The sequence below is a fragment of the Spea bombifrons genome, chromosome 1, assembly GCF_027358695.1.
Source record: "Spea bombifrons isolate aSpeBom1 chromosome 1, aSpeBom1.2.pri, whole genome shotgun sequence".
Taxonomy (NCBI): domain Eukaryota; kingdom Metazoa; phylum Chordata; class Amphibia; order Anura; family Pelobatidae; genus Spea; species Spea bombifrons.
In genome coordinates this window covers 35,438,187-35,459,566 of record NC_071087.1, presented here as the reverse complement: position 1 = coordinate 35,459,566, position 21,380 = coordinate 35,438,187, and the positions used below count along the sequence as shown (strand labels likewise).

Here is a 21,380-nt window from a genome sequence, read left to right as displayed (position 1 = left end):
ATCACCCGAACTGCTGCTAGTGGTGTGTGACACTGTCCACCAATGGCCAACTGGGCATTTGCCTGATGTGCCACATGGCCAGTACGGGCCTGACTGTGGAAGACTTGCAACATGTAGCCAAGGGGCCAAGGCTTAGCCAATATGTGGACCAATAGTAAAACAAATCTTATAGAAATAGTGTGTGTGTATAGTATACTCACTGTGCACTATATGATTTTCTATAAATATAACACATATTGCTCAAAGAAAATATTTATAGAAAATCCAAAAATGAAGCCAGAAAGGATCTGTTCAGAATTTGCCTAAAGTCCTTTTCAATTACCCTGGTGGCTTCAAACTTTCAAATCAACAACTCAATTGGCCCCTTTGCAAGTCCACTCCTGACTATAAATTCCAAAGCGTTAATATTATTTGGGATATGAAAAATAATATTGTTCAGATGCTGGCAGCAACAAGGTCATTAACCCCTTCGCGACCTTTGCCGGTTCAGGACCGTCATGACAAGAAGGTCACTAAATGACCTTTGACGGTCCTGAACCGTCAAAAAGTTAAATAAGCTTAGAAAGTGATCAAGGATCACTTTCTTCGCTTAAACGGCCTTGCTGCAATGCCTCGATGTCGAGGCATTCAGCAAGGCCGAGATCGGCATCGGGGGCCATGTCTGGCGCCTCCCCGGGGACGCCCGTTTTTTTAACGATCGCCTCCTTTTTTTTTTAACGATCGCCTCCTTTTTTTTTTAACGATCGCCTCCTAAACTTAAATGGTGTCGCTGGAATGCCTCGATCAGGAGGCATCCAGCGACACCAAACACTTACCTTTAGGTGGGCTGTGACCGCTCCGGAGAGCGGTCACAGCCGCAGCTGCCGGTGATCTTCGCCATCAAGTAAGATGGCGGCGGCCCGGGAAATAAAACAAGAGAGACGAAAAAGTTCGCTAGAGGGTCTCCAGACCCTCTAGAGAACTGGCTCCACTTGCTGGTTGAATACAGGTACTGCATTCAACCATGCAAGTCAATGGAGCCCAGCTTTCTAATCACTATGTGATTAGTAAAATATTAAAAAAAAAAAATAAAAATGGAAAAAAAAAAAAAAAAATGTGCTAACATTTAAAAATAATTATGCAGTGATGTCACTAGATGAACCATCCAGTACCAGCAAAATGTGTAAAAAAAATATAAAAAAAGTATTAAAAAAATAAAAAAAATTAAAAAAATAAAGTTTATTATTTTGAGCAAGTGCTAAAATTTCTCAAAAATCTCAAAGAGTTAAAATAAAAGCACTTCAAATACCCAAGGGGTGTCTAATATATAAAAAAAATGGCTGATGGGGTAAATTGGAGTGGCCTAGCTCACAGATAGGGCATAGGTACAGACTGACCAAAATGGAGAAAAAAAGCGCACTTCCCAAATGTGGCATTTTAAATCTGAAACAACCCGACAAACCCATGTATGTCGGGTATCACTGCACTCAGGAGATGTTCCTGAACACATATTGGGGGGTTGTTTGACAGTGACATATACCAGAACCTGTATATCTATAACTAAAGTACAATTTGTGTGAAAAAAATTACTATTACAAAGTTTGACAAAGTGTAGTTCTATAATTGGTGCATGGAAAGGGTTAAAATAACAGCATTCGGAATACCCTGGGGTGTCTAGTTTTCAAAAATATATGGTTTGAATGGGTTAAATTTAGTTAACCGGCTTCAAAGATATTCCAAAGAGGAGATGGAGGCAGAATGACCAAATGACCACCTGAATTACGCATGCCCCAAAAGTAGCCTTTTACCAGCCAAACAATCTGACAAACCCATGCATGTGGGGTATCGCTGTACTCAGGAGATGTTCCTGAACACATATTGGGGTGTTGTTAGACAGTGGCATATACCAGAACCTGTATATCTATAACTAAAGTACAATTTGTGTGGGAAAAAAAATAAAAAAAATTACTATTACAAAGTTTGACAAAGTGTAGTTGTATAATTGGTGCATGGAAAGGGTTAAAATTACAGCATTTGGAATACCCTGGGGTGTCTAGTTTTCAAAAATATATGGTTTGAGGGGGTTAAATTGAGTTAACCAGCTTCAAAGATGTTCCAAAGAGGAGATGGAGGCAGACTGACCAGATTTGTTAAAAAAGATTTGGAAATCATAAAACGCTGCTTGTACTTATTGCCCTATAACGTACAAAAAACAGCAAAAAAACATAAAAACATTGGGTATCTCTAAACTCAGGACAAGTAGTAGAATCTATTTAGCTAGTTTTTTTACTTGCTTTTTTAGGTGAGTAAAATATTTTTCAAATAAAAGTCATAAAATGTCTTTTTTTTCAATTTTTCACCATGTTTTTTTTATTTTTTTTATAGTAAATAAGATGATACGATCAAAATAATGGTATCTGAAGAAAGCCCATCTTGTCCTGAAAAAAACAATATATAACTTATGTGGGTACACTAAATGGGTGAGGAGAAAATTACACCTGAACACAAGCACCACAAAAGTGTCAAAACAGCCTCGGTCCCACAGGGTAGAAAACGAAAAAATGAGCCCGGTCCTTAAGGGGTTAAACCAAACCTTTGTATTTTTCCTAGAGTATTATAAAATCATACGGACATGCTTGCATGGCATTCTCTGTGATCTGCTGCCAAAATGTCACATAGTACAACTTTCTAGTGACTTTTAGAGAGCAGGAAATGTTGAAAAGCAAAAGAAACTTAATATCACCATATTGTTGTCTTTATTGTTTTTATTTTTTATTTTATTGGGCCAACATAGAATAATATATAGTCACATAAGCTTTTGGGACCCCAGAGGTCTCTTCTTTAATTAATTTGGGTTAAAACCACATTTCACCCCTTTCTTTAGTAATTAAACCCCAATGACTGTGTATAATTTACATGATGCTATAGTTTAAGATGGGGTAATAAATGTATAACTTTGATGTATGTTTTTTTGCCCTCTGGTTTCAAATGGTTTACTATTTGTGGATATTGGGGAGTTACGCTTACTGCAAAACAAGGTAGTATATGTCAGTTGTTTTATATCTGTGAAACAGTAGGTTAGTTTTAAATAAATACATCAGAAAGCAAAAATGTTTAGCAATACCATCATTTAAAACACTTACTTATTTTTATATCATTTACTTATAGAGGAAATTATGTTTCAAACTATTTAAAAATGTTAAAAAAAACACTAAAAAAATGTCTTGTCGTAATATTATTATTATTATTATTATTATTATTATTATATATATATAGCGCCATCAGATTCTGCAACGCTGTACAAAGGGTAGACAGGACATAACAATTAATACATAACAAAGTAAGATGGCATACAGTAATACAGCTTTATTTTCACTACCAATATCTTTCTGTTCAGGCAAGAATGTGGGAATTCTATATATTTTTAATTATCATTAAGTTTAATGTAGCATCGGTTATCTGGTCAGATGCTATTATATTAGGAATTGCATTTACAACGTAAGAGTATGATTAGACGATCCATGAGCCAGAATCAAGGTTTTGCAGACGATACATTTCTTACACCCTGAAGCACATTTTAAAAGTCTTGTTTTTAAACTTTTTTTTTTGTAGCACTTTAAATTGAGATCTTAATGTGCAAACCCATTTAAAAGAAATGGGTTTATTTATTTATTTTTTAAAGTGTTTTTGTCGATAAAGTCATTTTCATAACGGCTGTTCACCAGAGGCTTCCTAATGCAATCGACTTTTCTAGTAACCTTATGGAACACACATGAGACGTGACATTTTAAATGATTAAAGATGACTTGATGATCATCAACATAATTGACCCACGGTCTGCATGACTTAAACGAATCAGCAGACGTTTATACATCGTTACTATCCATGACTCTTGTCTCAATATTCTATAGAGCCTTAAGACTTGATGAGCCCTTACTTATTTTCTACAAGATTGCAAACTCTCAGTGGTAGTGAATGATATTATTCAATAACTTATTCCTATATTCTTCAAATCAAGATCACCGGTTAGATAACAGATGGATTGGGAACAGATACAGAACAGATGCATTGGGAAAGGGTCTGTTGCCCCCAAATTTTTGCACAATTTGGTGTAATTGCCAAAGAAAACTGGGGATGCAATTATAGAATTCATTTTTCTATTTACAAACTGGCACTAGCATTGTTTATTCATTGGAAAAATACCTGCGTTTCCATACCACTTTGGATGTCCCTACTGATAGAAGGAAGCATACTTAAGTATGCTTCCTGCACATGCACTTTAGCACTTACACTGCCCCAGTACATGTCGCCTGTCTAACCCAGGAAGAAGTGCAGTGCCGCCTAAAAAAAATCAAAATAGACAAATCACCAGGTCCAGATGGCATTCACCCCCGCGTTCTAAGGGAGTTAAGTAATGTAATAGACAGACCCCTATTTCTAATATTCAAGGACTCTATAGTGACCGGGTCTGTTCCCCAGGACTGGCGCATTGCAAATGTTGTGCCAATATTCAAAAAGGGGACCAAAAGTGACCCGGGGAATTATAGGCCTGTTAGTTTAACTTCTGTTGTATGTAAACTGTTTGAGGGTTTCCTAAGAGATGCTATTTTGGAGTATCTCAATGAAAATAAATGCATGACTCCATATCAGCATGGGTTTACAAGGGATCGGTCCGGTCAAACTAACCTGATCAGCTTTTATGAGGAGGTGAGCTCAAGACTGGATCGGGGAGAATTGCTGGATGTCGTATATCTTGATTTTTCCAAAGCATTTGATACGGTGCCACATAAAAGGCTGGTACATAAAATGAGAATGCTTGGGCTGGGGGAGAATGTGTGTATGTGGGTAAGTAACTGGCTCAGTGATAGGAAACAGAGGGTGGTTATTAATGGTACATACTCTGAGTGGGTGACTGTTACTAGTGGGGTACCACAGGGGTCAGTTTTGGGTCCTATTCTTTTTAATATATTTATTAATGACCTTGTAGAGGGATTGTATAGTAAAGTATCAATCTTTGCAGACGATACTAAGCTCTGTAGCGTGGTTAACACAATAGAGGACAGTGCACGATTACAAATGGATCTGCATAGGTTGGAGGCTTGGGCTGGGATGTGGCAGATGAGGTTCAACACAGATAAATGTAAGGTTATGCACATGGGGAAGAAAAATCCAGGCTGGGAATATGTATTAAATGGGAAAACACTGGGGACGACTGACATGGAAAAGGACTTAGGAGTCTTGGTTAACAGTAAATTTAACTGTAGCGACCAGTGTCGGGCAGCTGCTGCTAAGGCAAATAAAATCATGGGGTGCATCAAAAGGGGCATGGATGCCCATGACAAGGAAATAATTCTACCATTGTACAAGTCACTAGTCAGACCACACATGGAATACTGTGTACAGTACTGCGCACCAGTGTACAAGAAAGATATAGTGGAACTGGAGAGGGTTCAAAGACGGGCAACCAGAGTAATAAGGGGAATGGAAGGACTGCAGTACCCAGAAAGATTATCAGAATTAGGGTTATTTAGTTTGGAGAAAAGACGGCTTAGGGGGGACTTAATAACTATGTATAAATATATAAGGGGGCAGTACAGAGATCACTCCCAGGACCTATTTATACCCAGGACTGTATCTATAACAAGGGGACATCCTCTACGGCTGGAGGAAAGAAGGTTTCTACACCAGCACAGACGGGGGTTCTTTACAGTAAGAGCGGTGAGACTATGGAACTCTCTGCCAGAGGAAGTGGTAATGGTAAACTCAATAAAAGAGTTTAAAAGGAGCCTGGACGTGTTTCTTGAAAGCAATAATATCACAAGTTATGGATAGTAGATTAATAGGGACAGAACGTTGATCCAGGGATTTATTCTGATTGCCATATTTGGAGTCGGGAAGGAATTTTCCCCCTGGTATGGGGCAATTGGCATCTGCTTCATAAGGGTTTTTTGCCTTCCTCTGGATCAACACGGTAGGGACACAATATGTATATAGGTTGAACTTGATGGACTTTGGTCTTTTTTCAACCTTATGAACTATGTTACTATGTTACTATGTTACTATGTTACTATGTTACTGCCTGATGTGTTGATATGTGTCTGTGTCTAATATGTGTCTATTAGTGTGTGTGTGTGTGTCTTTGCAGGTTTGCAGAGAGTGTGCCAATGTTCATTTGTGTCTCTCTGCAGCTATAGAGGGTGTACATATTTGCTTTTCTTTATAGTTTTTACACACCCACATACTGTACATAAAGCCATTATAACACAGATACGTATGCACACAATATAAAACCGCTGAAATCATATACTTTCTTTTGTCTCTCACCTGCACATCACAGTACCTAGACCTGGAAAAATTATTGCTAAATTGAACCTCCATGAGAATAGGTTAGTCATGAGGAGACAATGGGACAATGCTTCTGCAAGAAAACACAGAAATCATGATATTTCGGCATTACCACCTAGTGACTGCCTCTGTATTCCGGTCATTCAAGTTATGGGTAATGGGTTCAATGGGTTTTTTCTCAGTGTCTTTTTGTTTATAGATAAATATATTACTTTAACTGGCAAAACAGAGATAACTGTGAGACCCAGACTCCTTACCTGGTTTAACCCTACAGAGCACTGGAGCCCACTGGTCACTGGTTGTTGCCTACTTAAAGTTCTGGTGACATGAAATTACATTGTTCTTCGCTGGTACTCATTGAAGCTCTTGAAGGAGTCCTCTGCCATTTCTTGTTTTATATTTCCCTCCTTACTATAAAAGGCTTCTGATTAATAATAAAACAGACAAAACTTCATGGTTTTTATTCTTTGTTTTTCCCTTGAATGCGTATTTGAAGTATTACACTTCAAGCCTTTCTGTATGGAAGAGCTATTATGATTTTTTTTTTACTGCAATTAAAAGTGCCTGCTGTAGAAGATAAGAAATGAAAGTAAAATAAATGTACCATGTACCTATATAATGAAGGTAGCGCTTCAATTGCTGTATTTTTCACTTGAAATGTTACAAGGATAAAATAAAATGTATTCCGGATTTGTCGCAGTCAAAATAATGGATTTTATATGAAAATGAAAAAGATGAATATTAAGCACAAGAAAGTAAAAATGTATAATCCATACATTGTATAAAATGTAATTTAATGCATAAATATAAACAGTAGCTACAAATCCTCTTCATTGTGGTGAAGGAGGGATTAATCTTTAGACATGGGTTTTGGTGACCTAAATCAGAGTGATATTGTCATTAATCTCAAAAAATGTGAATTTATATTCAATGGATATGCTTAGAAGCTCAAGCAGAAACAATACTAGAAACGGTTTATATTGTTAAGAGGAAATCAGGTCCATGTAAGACTAGGTCCAGGTACATTTGCTGACAATGGCTTAAAGTGGCAATCTGTGTCCCAAAACCTCCAGGGACAGATAAATTACTTAGTGGGATGTTGTCTATAGCAGCGATCACCAAAGTTCGTCATTATAGTATGCATACGAAAGATATAAAAGAAGTTTATGGCACAATTGAGGATGTCCAACGCTCAGCCATCCTTCAGACACAGAAGGCAGTCTGAATTAGCCCTGATCATTGAACCCTTTGATGTTGCCCTCCAGCGTATGTCATAATGCTTCAGTGCACTTGCCCAAATAGACAGAGCGCCATGGGGAAATGCTTGGACTGTATGACTTTGGTTTTCTGGATTTCCAGCCACACATGTGGGAGATTCCCATGGCACATACTTGCTGGGAGCCAGCGATGTAAACGGCTAAATGCTAACTCAAAACAATTCTACGTCCACTTACTTAGCAAGGGTAGGCAGGCACTAGCATCATAATGGACATTTCTGTAAATGCTCTATAAACACCAATACCTTCCACAGCCCTCATGTGATCTTAGGGGCATTTTCATTACTTCTGTCTTCAGTAAAAGTAGTACTCTCCTCATTTTTACCCTTGTAATGTGTATGCCGTGCTCATCCTGCCGGTGGTATTCATTAGAGATACCCCAGGAGTATGCCGGGCCATAAAAATGTCCCTGGAACTTAAATCCCATAAAATTCAGTATACATACATATGTAAAATATATAAACCGTTTTCAAAGCAAGAGTAGGACATAGATTTCTCAGAGTTTTTATGATGGCTGTCATGGACCTGAAATATAGCGATGCGAGGTCTGGTTGTAATGAATACATTTATTTCCTTGCTGTCTCTGTAGTTACAAGCACTTTTTCAATAATTCAAAAGGTGGTGTCGGGTAATAACTGTACTTTTCCAGTTGGGTTTTTTCTGCAGTCGCTATGGGAAAACATACCATAGAGTGAAATATCTGTGGTTTATTATGTCTAAGTTACTTCTACTAGCAATGGCTCTTACAAGTTACAACCGAGCTCATCCAGTTAGCCGAGAATGGCACAAATTACGTTTATAAAGATAATGGTGCTTAAGTGTTGTTTTCTGTGCCTTTAGCTTTATTTCTGATATTAATAAGTTATCGGTGATATTCAAGGGAACCGCAAAATAATTATTTGCTTTATTATTAACTTAAGCATATCTTCATCAGTTTATGTACTGTGTTTACATACATATTAAATAATAAGACTAATTGTAATAACTGATAAAATGTCAAATGTCATGAAAAACTGAACTTACTGCTTATACCTTTATCAAGGCAAAACCGATGCAGAGACGTAACGCAAAATACCGGCCCATCCTCTCCTCCAATCTTATTGTGGATATGAAGGACTGTGTCTGAATACATTATTCCACTTACATGAAATCAGAACGTAATTATAGGCGGTTATATTACGCAGATAACAAAACCTAGGTGCAAATTGTGTACCTAAAATATGCGAGTGAATCTGATAACCCTGCACATGCCCAGTAATAATTACAATAATTTATCACCAACAGGAGGTTTTAGGGCTCCCTAGGACCTGTTACAATTCTAAACCTAAACAGTTCTGATGAAATGATGGAACATATTAATTTAGATGGTGCAATGATTGTACCTAATCTATCAAAAGAATTTGAATACTGGATTTTCATATCCGTTGCAATGAAAAAAAATGAGTTACATTTTATGTTAATGAATGTGGGTCAAGACTTTAGAGGACCCTTCTTTCAGATGTAATGGTCAGTGCATTCTAAAACATATTTATTATGTATACCCAAAATATATAGTTTTATTTTTCTGAAGCACAATGTTTTAACATGTGCTATGACATCATAGAATTATTGACAGTGCTGGCCAAGTTCAGGGTATGCCATAGGAGCAGTGAGTAGTAGCTAATGTCTTACTGAGATACCATGTCTGTGTTGATGTGCAAAGAGCTTGATACCTAAACGGGGCCACATAGTTGCACTGTTTGCAACATGGGTATCTTGGCTGTGCAACGAGGATGCAATTTCTCATATTCACATAGTCGTCCTACTACAGGAACTTTTATTACCTTAAAAACTTTTTTACTTTAAGCTAGTGAAACATATAGAGAATAAGACGAAACTAACATAATATATATTAGATAATTTTATAAAGAATGGCACAAGACGTCAACAGTTAAGCAAGTTAAAACCAGGGTTTATTTAGAGGCACAATGCAAAACGTTTAAAAACCTAACCTAACAGCTAGTAATACAGTTCTTTTTTTAAATAAATGTTTTAGACTTAGGGTTTCTGATTTAGAGAGGGCTAAAAGCCTTAGGTTGTGTTCCTGATTTTACCATTTTATGAATATACTAACTATACTACGCTAAGCAAGTAAACCCTAGCCTTAATCACATACACAGAAACCCTTTAAGAAGCCTCTCTATGACATCCACCTACAAGTGACTTTTTTGTGTCATCTGACATGTGTTCCCTGCAAAAATCCTGAATGAGACAACGTTTTATATCATTACAGAATTATTTCTGGGAAATGTTTGACATTCACTTTTACTTGGAATTGTTTTTGTACGGTTGCATTAAGTGTTACATTCACACCACTCAGACCCACCAAGGAAGAATACGTATTAAAATATTTGCAAGTAGTTTAATAGCTGCTAAAATAACCCCAAACACTTACCCATCACATGGATCAGTATATGGATACACAAATCAGTATACGTCCTTTTTTCTTTTCCAATGTGAGCATATACCGGATCTGTTTAGACCGGAGATGTATATCTGAAATATTCAAAGAATACTTGGCATTTGAGATTCATTTTATGACAAAATAAATACTTTTATGTCAATACAGATATGCATAAAAGAAATTCTGCACTCACTTTAAAAAGTTTTCTGTGCACTTTAGGGATCCTAAATGTAGAAATCTAAATGTGGGCTCTTATTCCTTTCCCTCTGTTAGGAAGATATATGTATTGCACCTTTACATGTGAACTATATATTTATTTTTACAATTAAATTGATTATGTTTTTAGCATCATTCTGACTACCCTAAATACTATGGGAGTTATCATATTCTTCATGGACTCTAATCATGTTTAGAGTTTTAGGACTCTTCTAACTAAAATGCAGTGGAACTGTGCATTGTTGGGGACTAGTATAAACATGCCATCAGGGTTTGTCTGAAATCCATGTGTACGATTATAACACATTCCTTTGATGGAAATATCCTTTAGGGTTGTTCTTATAATGCACATTATGATGAGTTATGAGTCAGTGTAATATAAAAACATTGATGCAACAGGAATTAGGGATCATTTACTATAAGAAGTCACCCGCATTATCATAAAAAAATATTTCCAATTATTCAATGATCAACATTCCCGTTTTAAGAATGATTGGTGTTTAATGGTTCAGGTTGTAGAACTTAAAGGTGATTCTAAATATGGTATATACAGGAAATATCATTCTATATAAATTTGACTGACCACATGCAACACCCCTGTGTTGTGTCAACATTTAAAAAAAAAAAACTATAACATGACGCTTCACCCATAATGGGTTCATCTGGAACTTGAGACGTTTTGGGTTGATGCTATAGACATAATAAATAGGTCCCCATTTACATACACATTATTTCCAGATGGCAGCATTTATAGTAAGTGGTTAAACTGGAAGATTATAAATTGTTAGCAGCAAAGTAAGGCTTTGGGAAGCTGATGCTATTCCTGCTTGAAGGGATGTTCTGGATTTGATAGCGCTTGTATTATGGAAGAAATATCTCAAAATATTACTGGTACATAAAAGCTTTTGCAACAAAATGGGCACCATGGATAGCACCACAAGATACATTTAGTGGGTAAATTAACCCCTTGTTCATTTTACTGCCTACTATATTCATGTGTCATTACAACCATTTCAGGGGTCCTTATATTGACTGTAAGGGTGTAGCCCTAATAATGTTATACATTCCAATATTTATTTCCATGGATCCAGTTAGATAAAAATGTTATATCATTCCTGCAGAAGAATTAACAGGATATTGTAAAATATACCCACCTCCCCACGTTTCTATATTTAGCTTATCAGGAGATGGTATTTAATGAATACAATTATTTCTGATGAAAAAATAGAAACATGTAGTTGTTCCAGCTACTTATTGACGTCTTATTTATGGGTTTCCTGCACTGTTGTAGTCTTATGCATAGTGAATAGTGTTAAACAATGTTATTCTATGCTGCATTGTCACATATGATATTGGGGATTGCATAATTGTGTATCTTTAGATGAAATGTATACCTCAAAATAAATAAAAGCTATAAATGCAACACTATAGGGTACCTTAAAACAATGAAAACTATCTATTCTAGATATGTGTTATAAAACATGCTGCAGAGGTTTAAAAAACCTTTTAGATTAGCAGGCAAGGAGCAGTCAGTTCCATCCTGGAACTATGCGTGCTAAAGAGCCATGGCAAGTGTCACCTGCAATAAGGGGTTACTTTGACCATGCATAATTAAAATCTTAGATTTCATTTCCAAATGCTATGAACTCATTTCAATGTCTAAATGGATGTTTTTGATCTCCTGAAGTGTCTGGGTTAGTGACCAAATATATAGTCTTATGAATTATATTTGTCTTAAGCCTGTATAGATTTCCTATCTATTTGCTGGTAATCTTTACAAAATTGTCAGTATTCCTATTATATAAACAATAACAGTATGAATTGGTTTTCTCATGCAAACACTGTAAAACGGACGATTACAATGACATTGTTAAAAAACGTTCTCTTTTGTGCGTTAAATCATGCAAAAATAATTACACTTGGATTTCATTATTATGAAGTGTCAGACATGGTGTTACTAGAAGTATAAATGTATATTTAGCAGAGCGAGCTGGCTGTAGTATCTGGATGACCTTTATCGGAATGTTTCTTCAACCACATCTTCATCATTTTCCATGGATCTTTGCTTTATTCATTATACAAAGTGTTTAAGTGCAAAGACAGCTATTATATGAAATTATTTTTGTCTTCCATGATGTTTAGTACAAGCTAGACCCTTTTTGGCCCCTGGGCACATCAGCCAAACACCATGTGGGCTGCTAGTCTACTATACACCCACACAGAAATCATGAAGGAACACATGTAGGTAAAAGAAACTGATTTTCCCTGAGTATTTTTTTGTTTCTGGTGATTGTGGTAATCTAAGTAAAGGTAGCCTAAGTCAATGATATATCCATGGTGATTTCTGATGGTAAAGATCTTATGAGAATTTTGCCAAATGGATGCTTTGAGTATAGAGGTCTTCTGTGTCTATTATTTTCAATGAGGGCTTATGAAAATGAAAACTATAATGTATAGATATATGGCTGTTAAGGAGGGTATTGTCTAATAAATTGGTTGTAAACATGGCTCAACATCCTGGTCAGTCTTTACCAGCAGGTAGTTATACTCACCAAAGGGTATAGAACAGTAAACTAAGGGTTAGCTCCATCCTGGAAACTTAACACTAAATGTGGTACCACATCTACTCATAGCTAACTTATATAGTAATAATTATCAGGCTATTTATATACTGGGTTACGGTTTACATACCGTATTGGCTCGGATATAGGCCGCCCCCGTATATAGGCCGCACCCTAAAAGTTTGGTGCTTTTTTAAAGAAAAAGTTTTTTTTCTTTAAAAAAGCACCAAAAAAAAACATGCTGCCACTCTGTCCCCCCCCGAGATATGCTACCACTGTCCTCCTCCCACCCCGAGATATGCTGCCACTGTCCTCCTCCCCCCCGATATGCTACCACTGTCCTCCTCCCCCCCCGATATGCTACCACTGTCCCCCCCCCCCGATATGCTACCACTGTCCTCCTCCCCCCCCCCCGAGATATGCTGCCACTGTCCTCCTCTGCCCCCACTCCTCGACTTACCGGAGCAGACTCCCGGGTGTCTTGCGGGGCCGGCGAGGGACATCTACGCAATACGAGTATGCAACTTCCGGTACCGGTACCGGAAGTTGCATACGCGTATTGCGTAGATGTCTCCCGCCGGCCCCGCAAGACACCCGGGAGTCTGCTCCGGTAAGTCGGGGGTGGGCAGAGGTAAAACGCTTAGACAACCTCCCGTGCCGGCACCCCCCCCGTGGGAAGTGCTGGCAGGGGAGGCTGTCTGAGCGTATCGGGGAGTAGGATGCAGGTCCCCTGCACCGCTGCGGGGGATCTGTATCCTAACCCCGCTGCCTGCCCGGCGCCCGGGACTGCATGTCCCGGGCGTCGGGCGCTAGACCCCGAATATAGGCCGCACCCCCACTTTAAAAACTTAAAGTGGGGGAAAAAAGTGTGGCCTATATTCGAGCCAATACGGTAATACAATGTGGCGGTATATGCATAATAACATAGGGAGGCAACTAGCAACACTTGTAAAACCATATGCGCCAAAATCATATCACTAAAGATGGCTCCTCTCAAGCTACATCCTACATGCTACATAATGTGACCAGCGCACAGGAGCAACAGTGGATTTCCATGTGCTGTCTCCTCTGTAGTGAGAAAATTCTTACACACATGGAACCATGGATGTATTGCATAAAGTGGTTATTATTTGGATCATTTTCATCTGTGAAGACTAGATGTTAAACCCACCACTGGAATCTGGAAACGGTTCACATACAAGCAGAATTTATCTTTGACCTCTCAGTGAAACAAACATTCCCAAGGAATGTTACCTGTGTCTACATTAGCTTGGTAAACAATGACTTAATACAAACATGTTAAAGAGAAGACTTGTCTTGGATAGCAGTTAGCATGTGATCTCCCATGCTTTACCTGGGACTTTTTTGTAGATACAATGATTTTAGGATAAAAAGCTATGTTTCAGTAAAATTCCATTTTTCACGGACACAAGACATTTTACTGTGAGCAAATGAGTGCATATAGGAGTTACAAAATAAAAAAGTCTGTCTCATTTCCGACCTCTTCTGTCTATTTATACTAAAAAACTGGCAGCGTACTTAAGGCTACAAATCGATAAAATTCATTCAATCCTCCCCAGCTGTCAATGTTCAATAATCATTAAATGATTGTTGTGCGTCTAGATCCCTGTTGGATTAAGGTGTTTTCTTTAACGCCTAGCAGAAGCTAATAAAATAACTCATTTAAAACATAATGTTTAATACAATATAATTAAATTAACTTAGTGTCACATTTTTCTTTCCTCTTTGTTGTAGCCAATTAAATATTCATTTTCTCCATATTATTGAAGCCTGGACATCAATCTGTATTTTCCGCTAAAGTGGTAATAGTTTCTTTTATGTCCCTGTGCCATTTGTAGCAAAAAAACCATTTGGTGTTTTAAGAAATACATGGATGATTTAAAAAGTCTTTGATCATCAGATACAATCTTGAATTACGTTTTCTATCAGCAACTTGTCTTTATCTTGCTGTTTTTATATAATGTGAATGCAGCCCTCATCTTAAGGTTTGTGTTATTTTCTGATAATGCATTCATTATGCACATTATTTGCTCTTCTAAATTCTGTCAGTATGACACTTTAAATATGCCCCCAGTACCAGTTTAATTCTTAAAGATTACCAAACAAATCTAATAAACCACTATTTTCGCATAATGTGTATACTACTGTATCTAACGTATAATTCGTGTATGTGAGGTGTTCCTAGTGTAGAGCTAATCTTTTCTAGTGGTTGATGGTGTTTAATGTATACTGATGTATCATTGCGGTCCATTGCAATTAAATTCACAGTGGTGTGTGTTTGAGCTGATGTACCTGCTGCTTTTTTATAAATGGTTATACAAATAGCTGAAATTTAATAACATAATTTTGCAAGTTAAAGAGATATTATGTAGGGAGTAATGATTTCCTTGGTTCATGTTGAGTCGGGTTGGCCCATGGTGGAGGTATGAGGAGGAGAATGTCAATTGCTTGCAGCTCGGATAGGCCCTTTGAACTGAGCGGGGTAATGTTGCTGTAAAAGCTGAGGGCAACCAGAACTAAAGCTGTTGGTGAGGGGAGTGTGAGAGAGAGAGAGTATGTATATATATGTGTATGCTAGTGTGAGAGTGTATATATATGTGTGTGTGAGCATGAATGTGTATGTATAAGTGTGTGTGTGTGAGCATGAATGTGTATGTATAAGTGTGTGTGTGTGTGAGCATAAATGTGTAACCTTGTGTAAGTGTGAGATTGGTGTAAATATGGGTCCCAATGTGTATGTGAGTTGCTGATAGGGTGAAACCACTTAGCTTTACCTGCTCCCCAGGCCAGAAGGTTTGAGCCCTCCCCTGTCTTTTAACAAAATCTTGGTCATTAAGATGTACTTAGAATACAGTATATTTGCACATTAATCTATTTCTCATCAGTTGAGAAAGAAATATTGAGTTTAAAAAAATGAAATTATCAGCTCGCTTCACTTTCTGGTTATCACAAGTATCAGAGAAGGAAGGTGTGGTGCAGGCTGCAGGGAAGATTATTTGATAAATCTCAGAATTTGCAAAAAAAACGTGAGCTTTTAAGAAAAATTTTTGTTAAGCACACAATAGTTTGATGTATAAAAAAGGATCCTGGAGGAAACCTTTAAATTGGATTTAACCACCGCAACAATCAAAGGAATGGTTCCATAAGCAGGAACATGGTGATATGGCCATTTTTCTAACTTTGCTCTATAATTATACTGTTCTCTACAGTAATAACACTGCATAATCTGCATAATGCCCGATAAGAAAAAAAACTCTCACTATTTATTGCATTGCCATATCGCATGAAATAATAGTGTGCATATCTAATATAAATGTAATCATCAGTAAGCTCTGTATCACACACTTTTTACATTTATTGCTATAATAAATGTGAAACTATTTAGAACAGGAATAAAGATTGCAATAAGTTGATGCGTAAAAAAGACAAGTGTAGGATTACTGGTTATGTTCAACACAAGCTGGTACTTGTAAGTGATTAAAGAAAGTCTTTAATGGAAGCACAGACAGATACATATTTGGAATTGCAACTATTTCACCAATACTTTTCACTTAACCAACTCATGGGACAGTCTCCCCAGCCCCCAACATCAAATATACCTAACTTTGATGTTATTTAAGCCCCCATTATCACTTATTTGCCTTGATGTAGGTTATATCACCCATAAATTGCTGATTTGGAATAAAAAAGATGTGTTTGTTTCTGCAGCCAGGCCCGGACTGGCCATCCTGGTAGACCAGCCAAATGCCCAATGGGCTGCTGGCCAACATAAACATACAAACACTCAATCTCCCGCTCCAGCTGTAGTGTGCCGCCACCAGTTGGAAATGCCAGGCCACTCTTAGTGAGCATAAAAGCATAGCATATGGCCGTGCTTATCAAGAGGTCAGCCGCACGACATCGGGCAGCTGCTGGTCGTAAATTGCCAGGGCTGCCTAGTCATCGCCAATCCGTACCTGTCTGCAGCCAGTGTGTGGCGCAGCCACATGAAAATTAACAGTGGTAGCTATGACTTACATTGACTTGTTCCGTAGAGACTAGGATTGTAAGTATGTTTGGTTCTCCAGAGGCACCATAGACAAGTCAACGTATAAATATTCACAATACTTGGATATTCATATTATAAATGGTATTTATGCTGTTCTATCAGTTTTGGATACAGTAATTTATACATTAGTATGAAATTAGTTTTCAATTTGTGTGATTCCAGTAAGTTTTTCTCTAACATCAACTTTTCGTATTAGGTATTCCAGAGTTTACATAATAGCTGTAGCTGAATTTGAAATGTTTAATTAGAATAAGTAAGCAGCATAATGAATAAAATATGTTGCTGAATAATCTCAAACTGCTAAGCGCCATCACCCATAAACTTTATCAAGACCGATATTGGATTTGGCAAGTGTAGAATAATAACCGTTTACAAATGCGCCTTTAGCATATTCCTTTACAGGAGCTTAAGCAGAGAGTCAAAAATGGCAAAAAATCTAAAAGCCCAAAATATCACATGATGGTGGCATACAGTTCTGCAGTTTATTTTTAAAAAAATCAGGTAAAAACAGAGGTGGCCTAGCAGGTGCTGCAGATGCACCCGTGTTACTTGACCCTGAGGAAGTAGTGGCAGTTTGCAGATAGGTCTCCGTGAAAAGGTAGGAAGGAGACAGAGCAGAGGGACTATTGATGGGGAAGGGGGAGGCAGATATGTGCCAGCTGCACTGATGATTGGAGAGATTGTAGGTATATGTATGTGCAAGTGTATTGTGCTAGACAATATGGAGGTGGCATGAGTGTGTTTTAATGTATGGTGTTAGTGTGTGCTTGTGGGTTAGCATGACTGTGAGTGTTAGTACAGTATTTGGGGTTAGCGTGAAAGTATGTGCACTTATATGTTGTTAGAAAGTCAGGAGTTAGCTCAGGGTTAGTGGCAAGAAGGACATAGTGTGTGTGTGTTTTAGTAACAGGGGGAGGGCTGAATAAATACTGCCTCCAGGTGCCACTAAGCCTACCCTGGGCAGCTTCATGTGGATCCAGGAGCTCAGTGGTGTCACATTATGAGATGTTACGTGACCCCAGGGAAGTAGCACAGCAGCTCAGATCCTATGATCACAACTCTAAAAACAGGTTCCATGCAAGGTGTTTGTGTGTTACTGTGTCCTATTTAGAATAAAAACACAGAGCAACATCATTTCCATAGCACACTTCAATAATTTAGCAGTATAACAAATGGAGAATTGTGACAAGTAATGGAGAATTGTGACAAGTAATGGAGAATTGTGACAAGTAATGCAGAATTGTGTAGAGGGCCTTGAGCCCTAGAATTTTGTAACTTTGAAGAGTATATAGTTTGGTAACTTGCTTTTAACTAGACCCAACAAAAACACATTCACTGTAATTACTCTATAAATGTGTAGTGTTCCCTACTGCCATTAAATTTCTTCTGTGTTCTGATATAATCTTAAGGTATATTGTAAGAAAAACATCATAAAACAAGATTCCGGAAAGCAGATAATAAATGGTTTAAAGGCAGTGTGCATTGCCTAGAAAAAAAACAACAAAACAAAACAAAACAAAAATAACTGAAGAAATTAAATGGCAACAAGAGCAGTTAGCTGTTGAGGGAGTACAGCTTCCATAATGTTCAGTTAGCCATGGTGGCAGGAAAACTACTTGTTGGCCACATTTAATATATCTATATATATATATATATATATATATATATATATAAAGGGCTAGAGCAAGGAAGCCACATGGGAGCTACAATAAAGGTCTATGTGGCAACCTCCATTGTTCTGACACCACCCTGGCCAGTCAGGGGAGATCAACAATTGTCAACGTTGAAAAAATATGCAGGCTTACAATAATCAGTTCTATCCACTATCCTGGAATACCAAAATATTTTATGGGCTATAAAATTCAAGTAGAATAATAAACTGCATACCTATTGTTATATAAACAGAAAAACCTAGTGTTATGCAAACTATATTATTAACTCAGCCATCTAGCATTCAAATAGCCACCTCCTTCATAAAGAGGTCAGGAAAGATTATCAAAAAGCTGATAACTATGGAAACAAAGAAGGCAACCATAACAGTAACCTTGGGCAGTGGCAGAGTTGTATGTCCTTCAGCTTAATGAGAACATGCATGTGGAATTTAACAAGGTCAGTTACAAAGTACTATTGGGTTCAATGCAAGTTCCATTGACAGCAGTCAAAAGCAGCTACATTGAAAATGAAACCTCTTGGGGATTCAAGGCAGCTGAACGGATTAGAACAGTGATCATATTGAAGAAAAGGGAACGTTCCTCTAGTGTTTTAACATCATAACTGCTGGCTAATGTCTACCATATAGTAACTGCAAACTGGGACTGTACCCAGCAAACATTCTTAGAAAAAGGTAACATTAGGCAAGGAAAGAGGGACATTTTGGGATATGCAGAAGTAAAACAAATTCCATTTTATCCACCATCAGAATTAACTATACTTAGAAACTTATGATTACGTAACACTTACAGGTGGCCGCTTATGGACGAATTAGGGGGTTTTTTTGCTTGTAGTATTGATTAAAATTATAAGTATTGGCTCTCTAAAATCAGTCTTTTTTTTAACTAAAATATTTCTGCTTGGCTTTTCAAATCATATCATTCATTTATGACCTGGTTGGGCATTGCATGCGCATTGACTATTATCTCAGCTTGTTCCTTGAACTAAACGATTGCTTGAAAACATTTTATGTAAATGCACCGGTTTGTCGCTCATATATCAGTGTGAGCTATTAGTGCTATACATGGAAATACTTGGTTGCCTGGTAACTTGTTGTTTGCATTCTATTGCCCCGAGGTCTTCATGAGTAAGCACAAATCAATATTCTGCACTAACATGGGATAGAAACGAAACCCGTTCATGATACATCTAACATTTCCTTGGTTTACAAATGCAGGTGTTGTTAGAGTGAAAACTTCTGAGAAAATTCCCTTCAATGGATAATGACGTAAAGAGGAGAGAAGAACATTCCTGAAACAATTGGACATGACTTGAAAACCAGAACCTCCTGAGTAGGAGAGACAATGGCTCAGACGGCTAGTTCCACCTGGAAGCGTCGGAGCCTGAATCTGCAGGGAGTGGATCCAGAGACATGCACAATAGTCTTCAAGAACCACTGGATTCAGGTAATACGGTATTCCATAAATGACTTTTAGTCTTCTGGTTACATGTACAAATTAACAAAATGTTTTTTTTCTAGATATAGCAAAATTATGGTAATTAAGATGGAACTTGAATGCAGAATAGTCCATGTGTGCTCTTGATAAACAATCTAGTACAAAGTACACCATGTTCTAAAGGTTTACATAGATATAACAGTATAGTGGTATCGTAAACAGTGGGTGGAGCTGACTGATGGCGTTTAAAGTGCCTTAATATAAGAGTATGTACCTTTTAACTAGTAACTATTATATGACATTGACTGGCATAAATGCAGTTACATAGATCAGAGGCGTGTTGTGTAATTATATCCAATGTTAACTTTTGGCCAGTGTTTTTTTTATTATCTCTATTTCTCACTGTCTGTATAGATTTTATTTTTTAATTTTTAAGGTTCATTTTAACAAGTAATCACCTTGCATTCCAATAAAAGTCATGTGTTTAATAAATGTCTGTCTGGGCCTAACCTATAGAGGCAAGGTTACAAAGTGCTTAATATGATCAGTGGCATAAAGTGCATAAAGTGACAGGTCTGGCGGGTTTTTGTTGGTGCACAGAAAGCTCTATTGTGCAATCAAGCCCCCCACTGCGCCTCAGCTCAATGGGCATATTCAAGGGTCAGGCACGGACTGGCCATCTGGCACACCAGGCAAATGCCCAGCGGGCCACTATATGACAGAGCTAAAACATAGAGTGCGGACGTGTATATCCAGCTGTCAGCTGCTCTTATCTCATCACGTGGCCGCTGACCTTAAAGTGCCAGGGCCACCTGGTCATCCCCAGTCTCGCCCTACCTGGGTTGGCTGGGGCACTGAACTAGGTCAGGCCTAGAGCAGTGTTCAACATAAATACCTTACTAAATAGAATGGCTGCATGTTAATAAATTACTTACAGTTTAAGTTTATGGATGAAACTTAAACTGTTTAAGTTAAGATGGATAATAATTCAGTTCCATGATTCAGAATGAACAGCCTTGAAGTACACTAAGTAGACACATACCAAAGGTTATAATTCTGCTGCTGATGAAATACCCCCCCAAAATATGTTTTAGTACAAAGATGGTGTTTTTTTAAGTTCATAGTTCACTTGTTTACTTTAACAGATACCAGTAATTTATTTAAAAAAAAGATTCGGCATCTGTGTCATCAGGCATTGCTCTCTGGTCCCCTCCCAGTGTCCTGTGCATCATGTTATGGGGATCTCCTTCTCCTTCCGACTGGATGAGACGAATCCCCTCCTCTCTGCTTTAGTTGGCTGCCTAGTTTGCTTAACTTTATCTGTAGGTTACAATTCACCTTCAGCACTTCATCACAAAGCTTTACAATGTAAATTAACCCAAA

The 21,380-nt window shown here is 37.7% G+C and overlaps 1 protein-coding gene across 1 annotated transcript in view; it reads left to right on the top strand.

Annotated features, from left to right (window-relative positions):
- Nucleotides 1-21,380, top strand: part of FHIP1A (FHF complex subunit HOOK interacting protein 1A) — a 77,810-nt gene that overhangs the window by 16,827 nt on the left and 39,603 nt on the right. The window contains exon 2 of the mRNA XM_053460572.1: nt 19,778-20,006. Within this exon, the coding sequence (XP_053316547.1) occupies nt 19,905-20,006 (102 nt within the window). The 5' untranslated portion in view covers nt 19,778-19,904. The remainder of the gene's footprint in view (nt 1-19,777; nt 20,007-21,380) is intronic.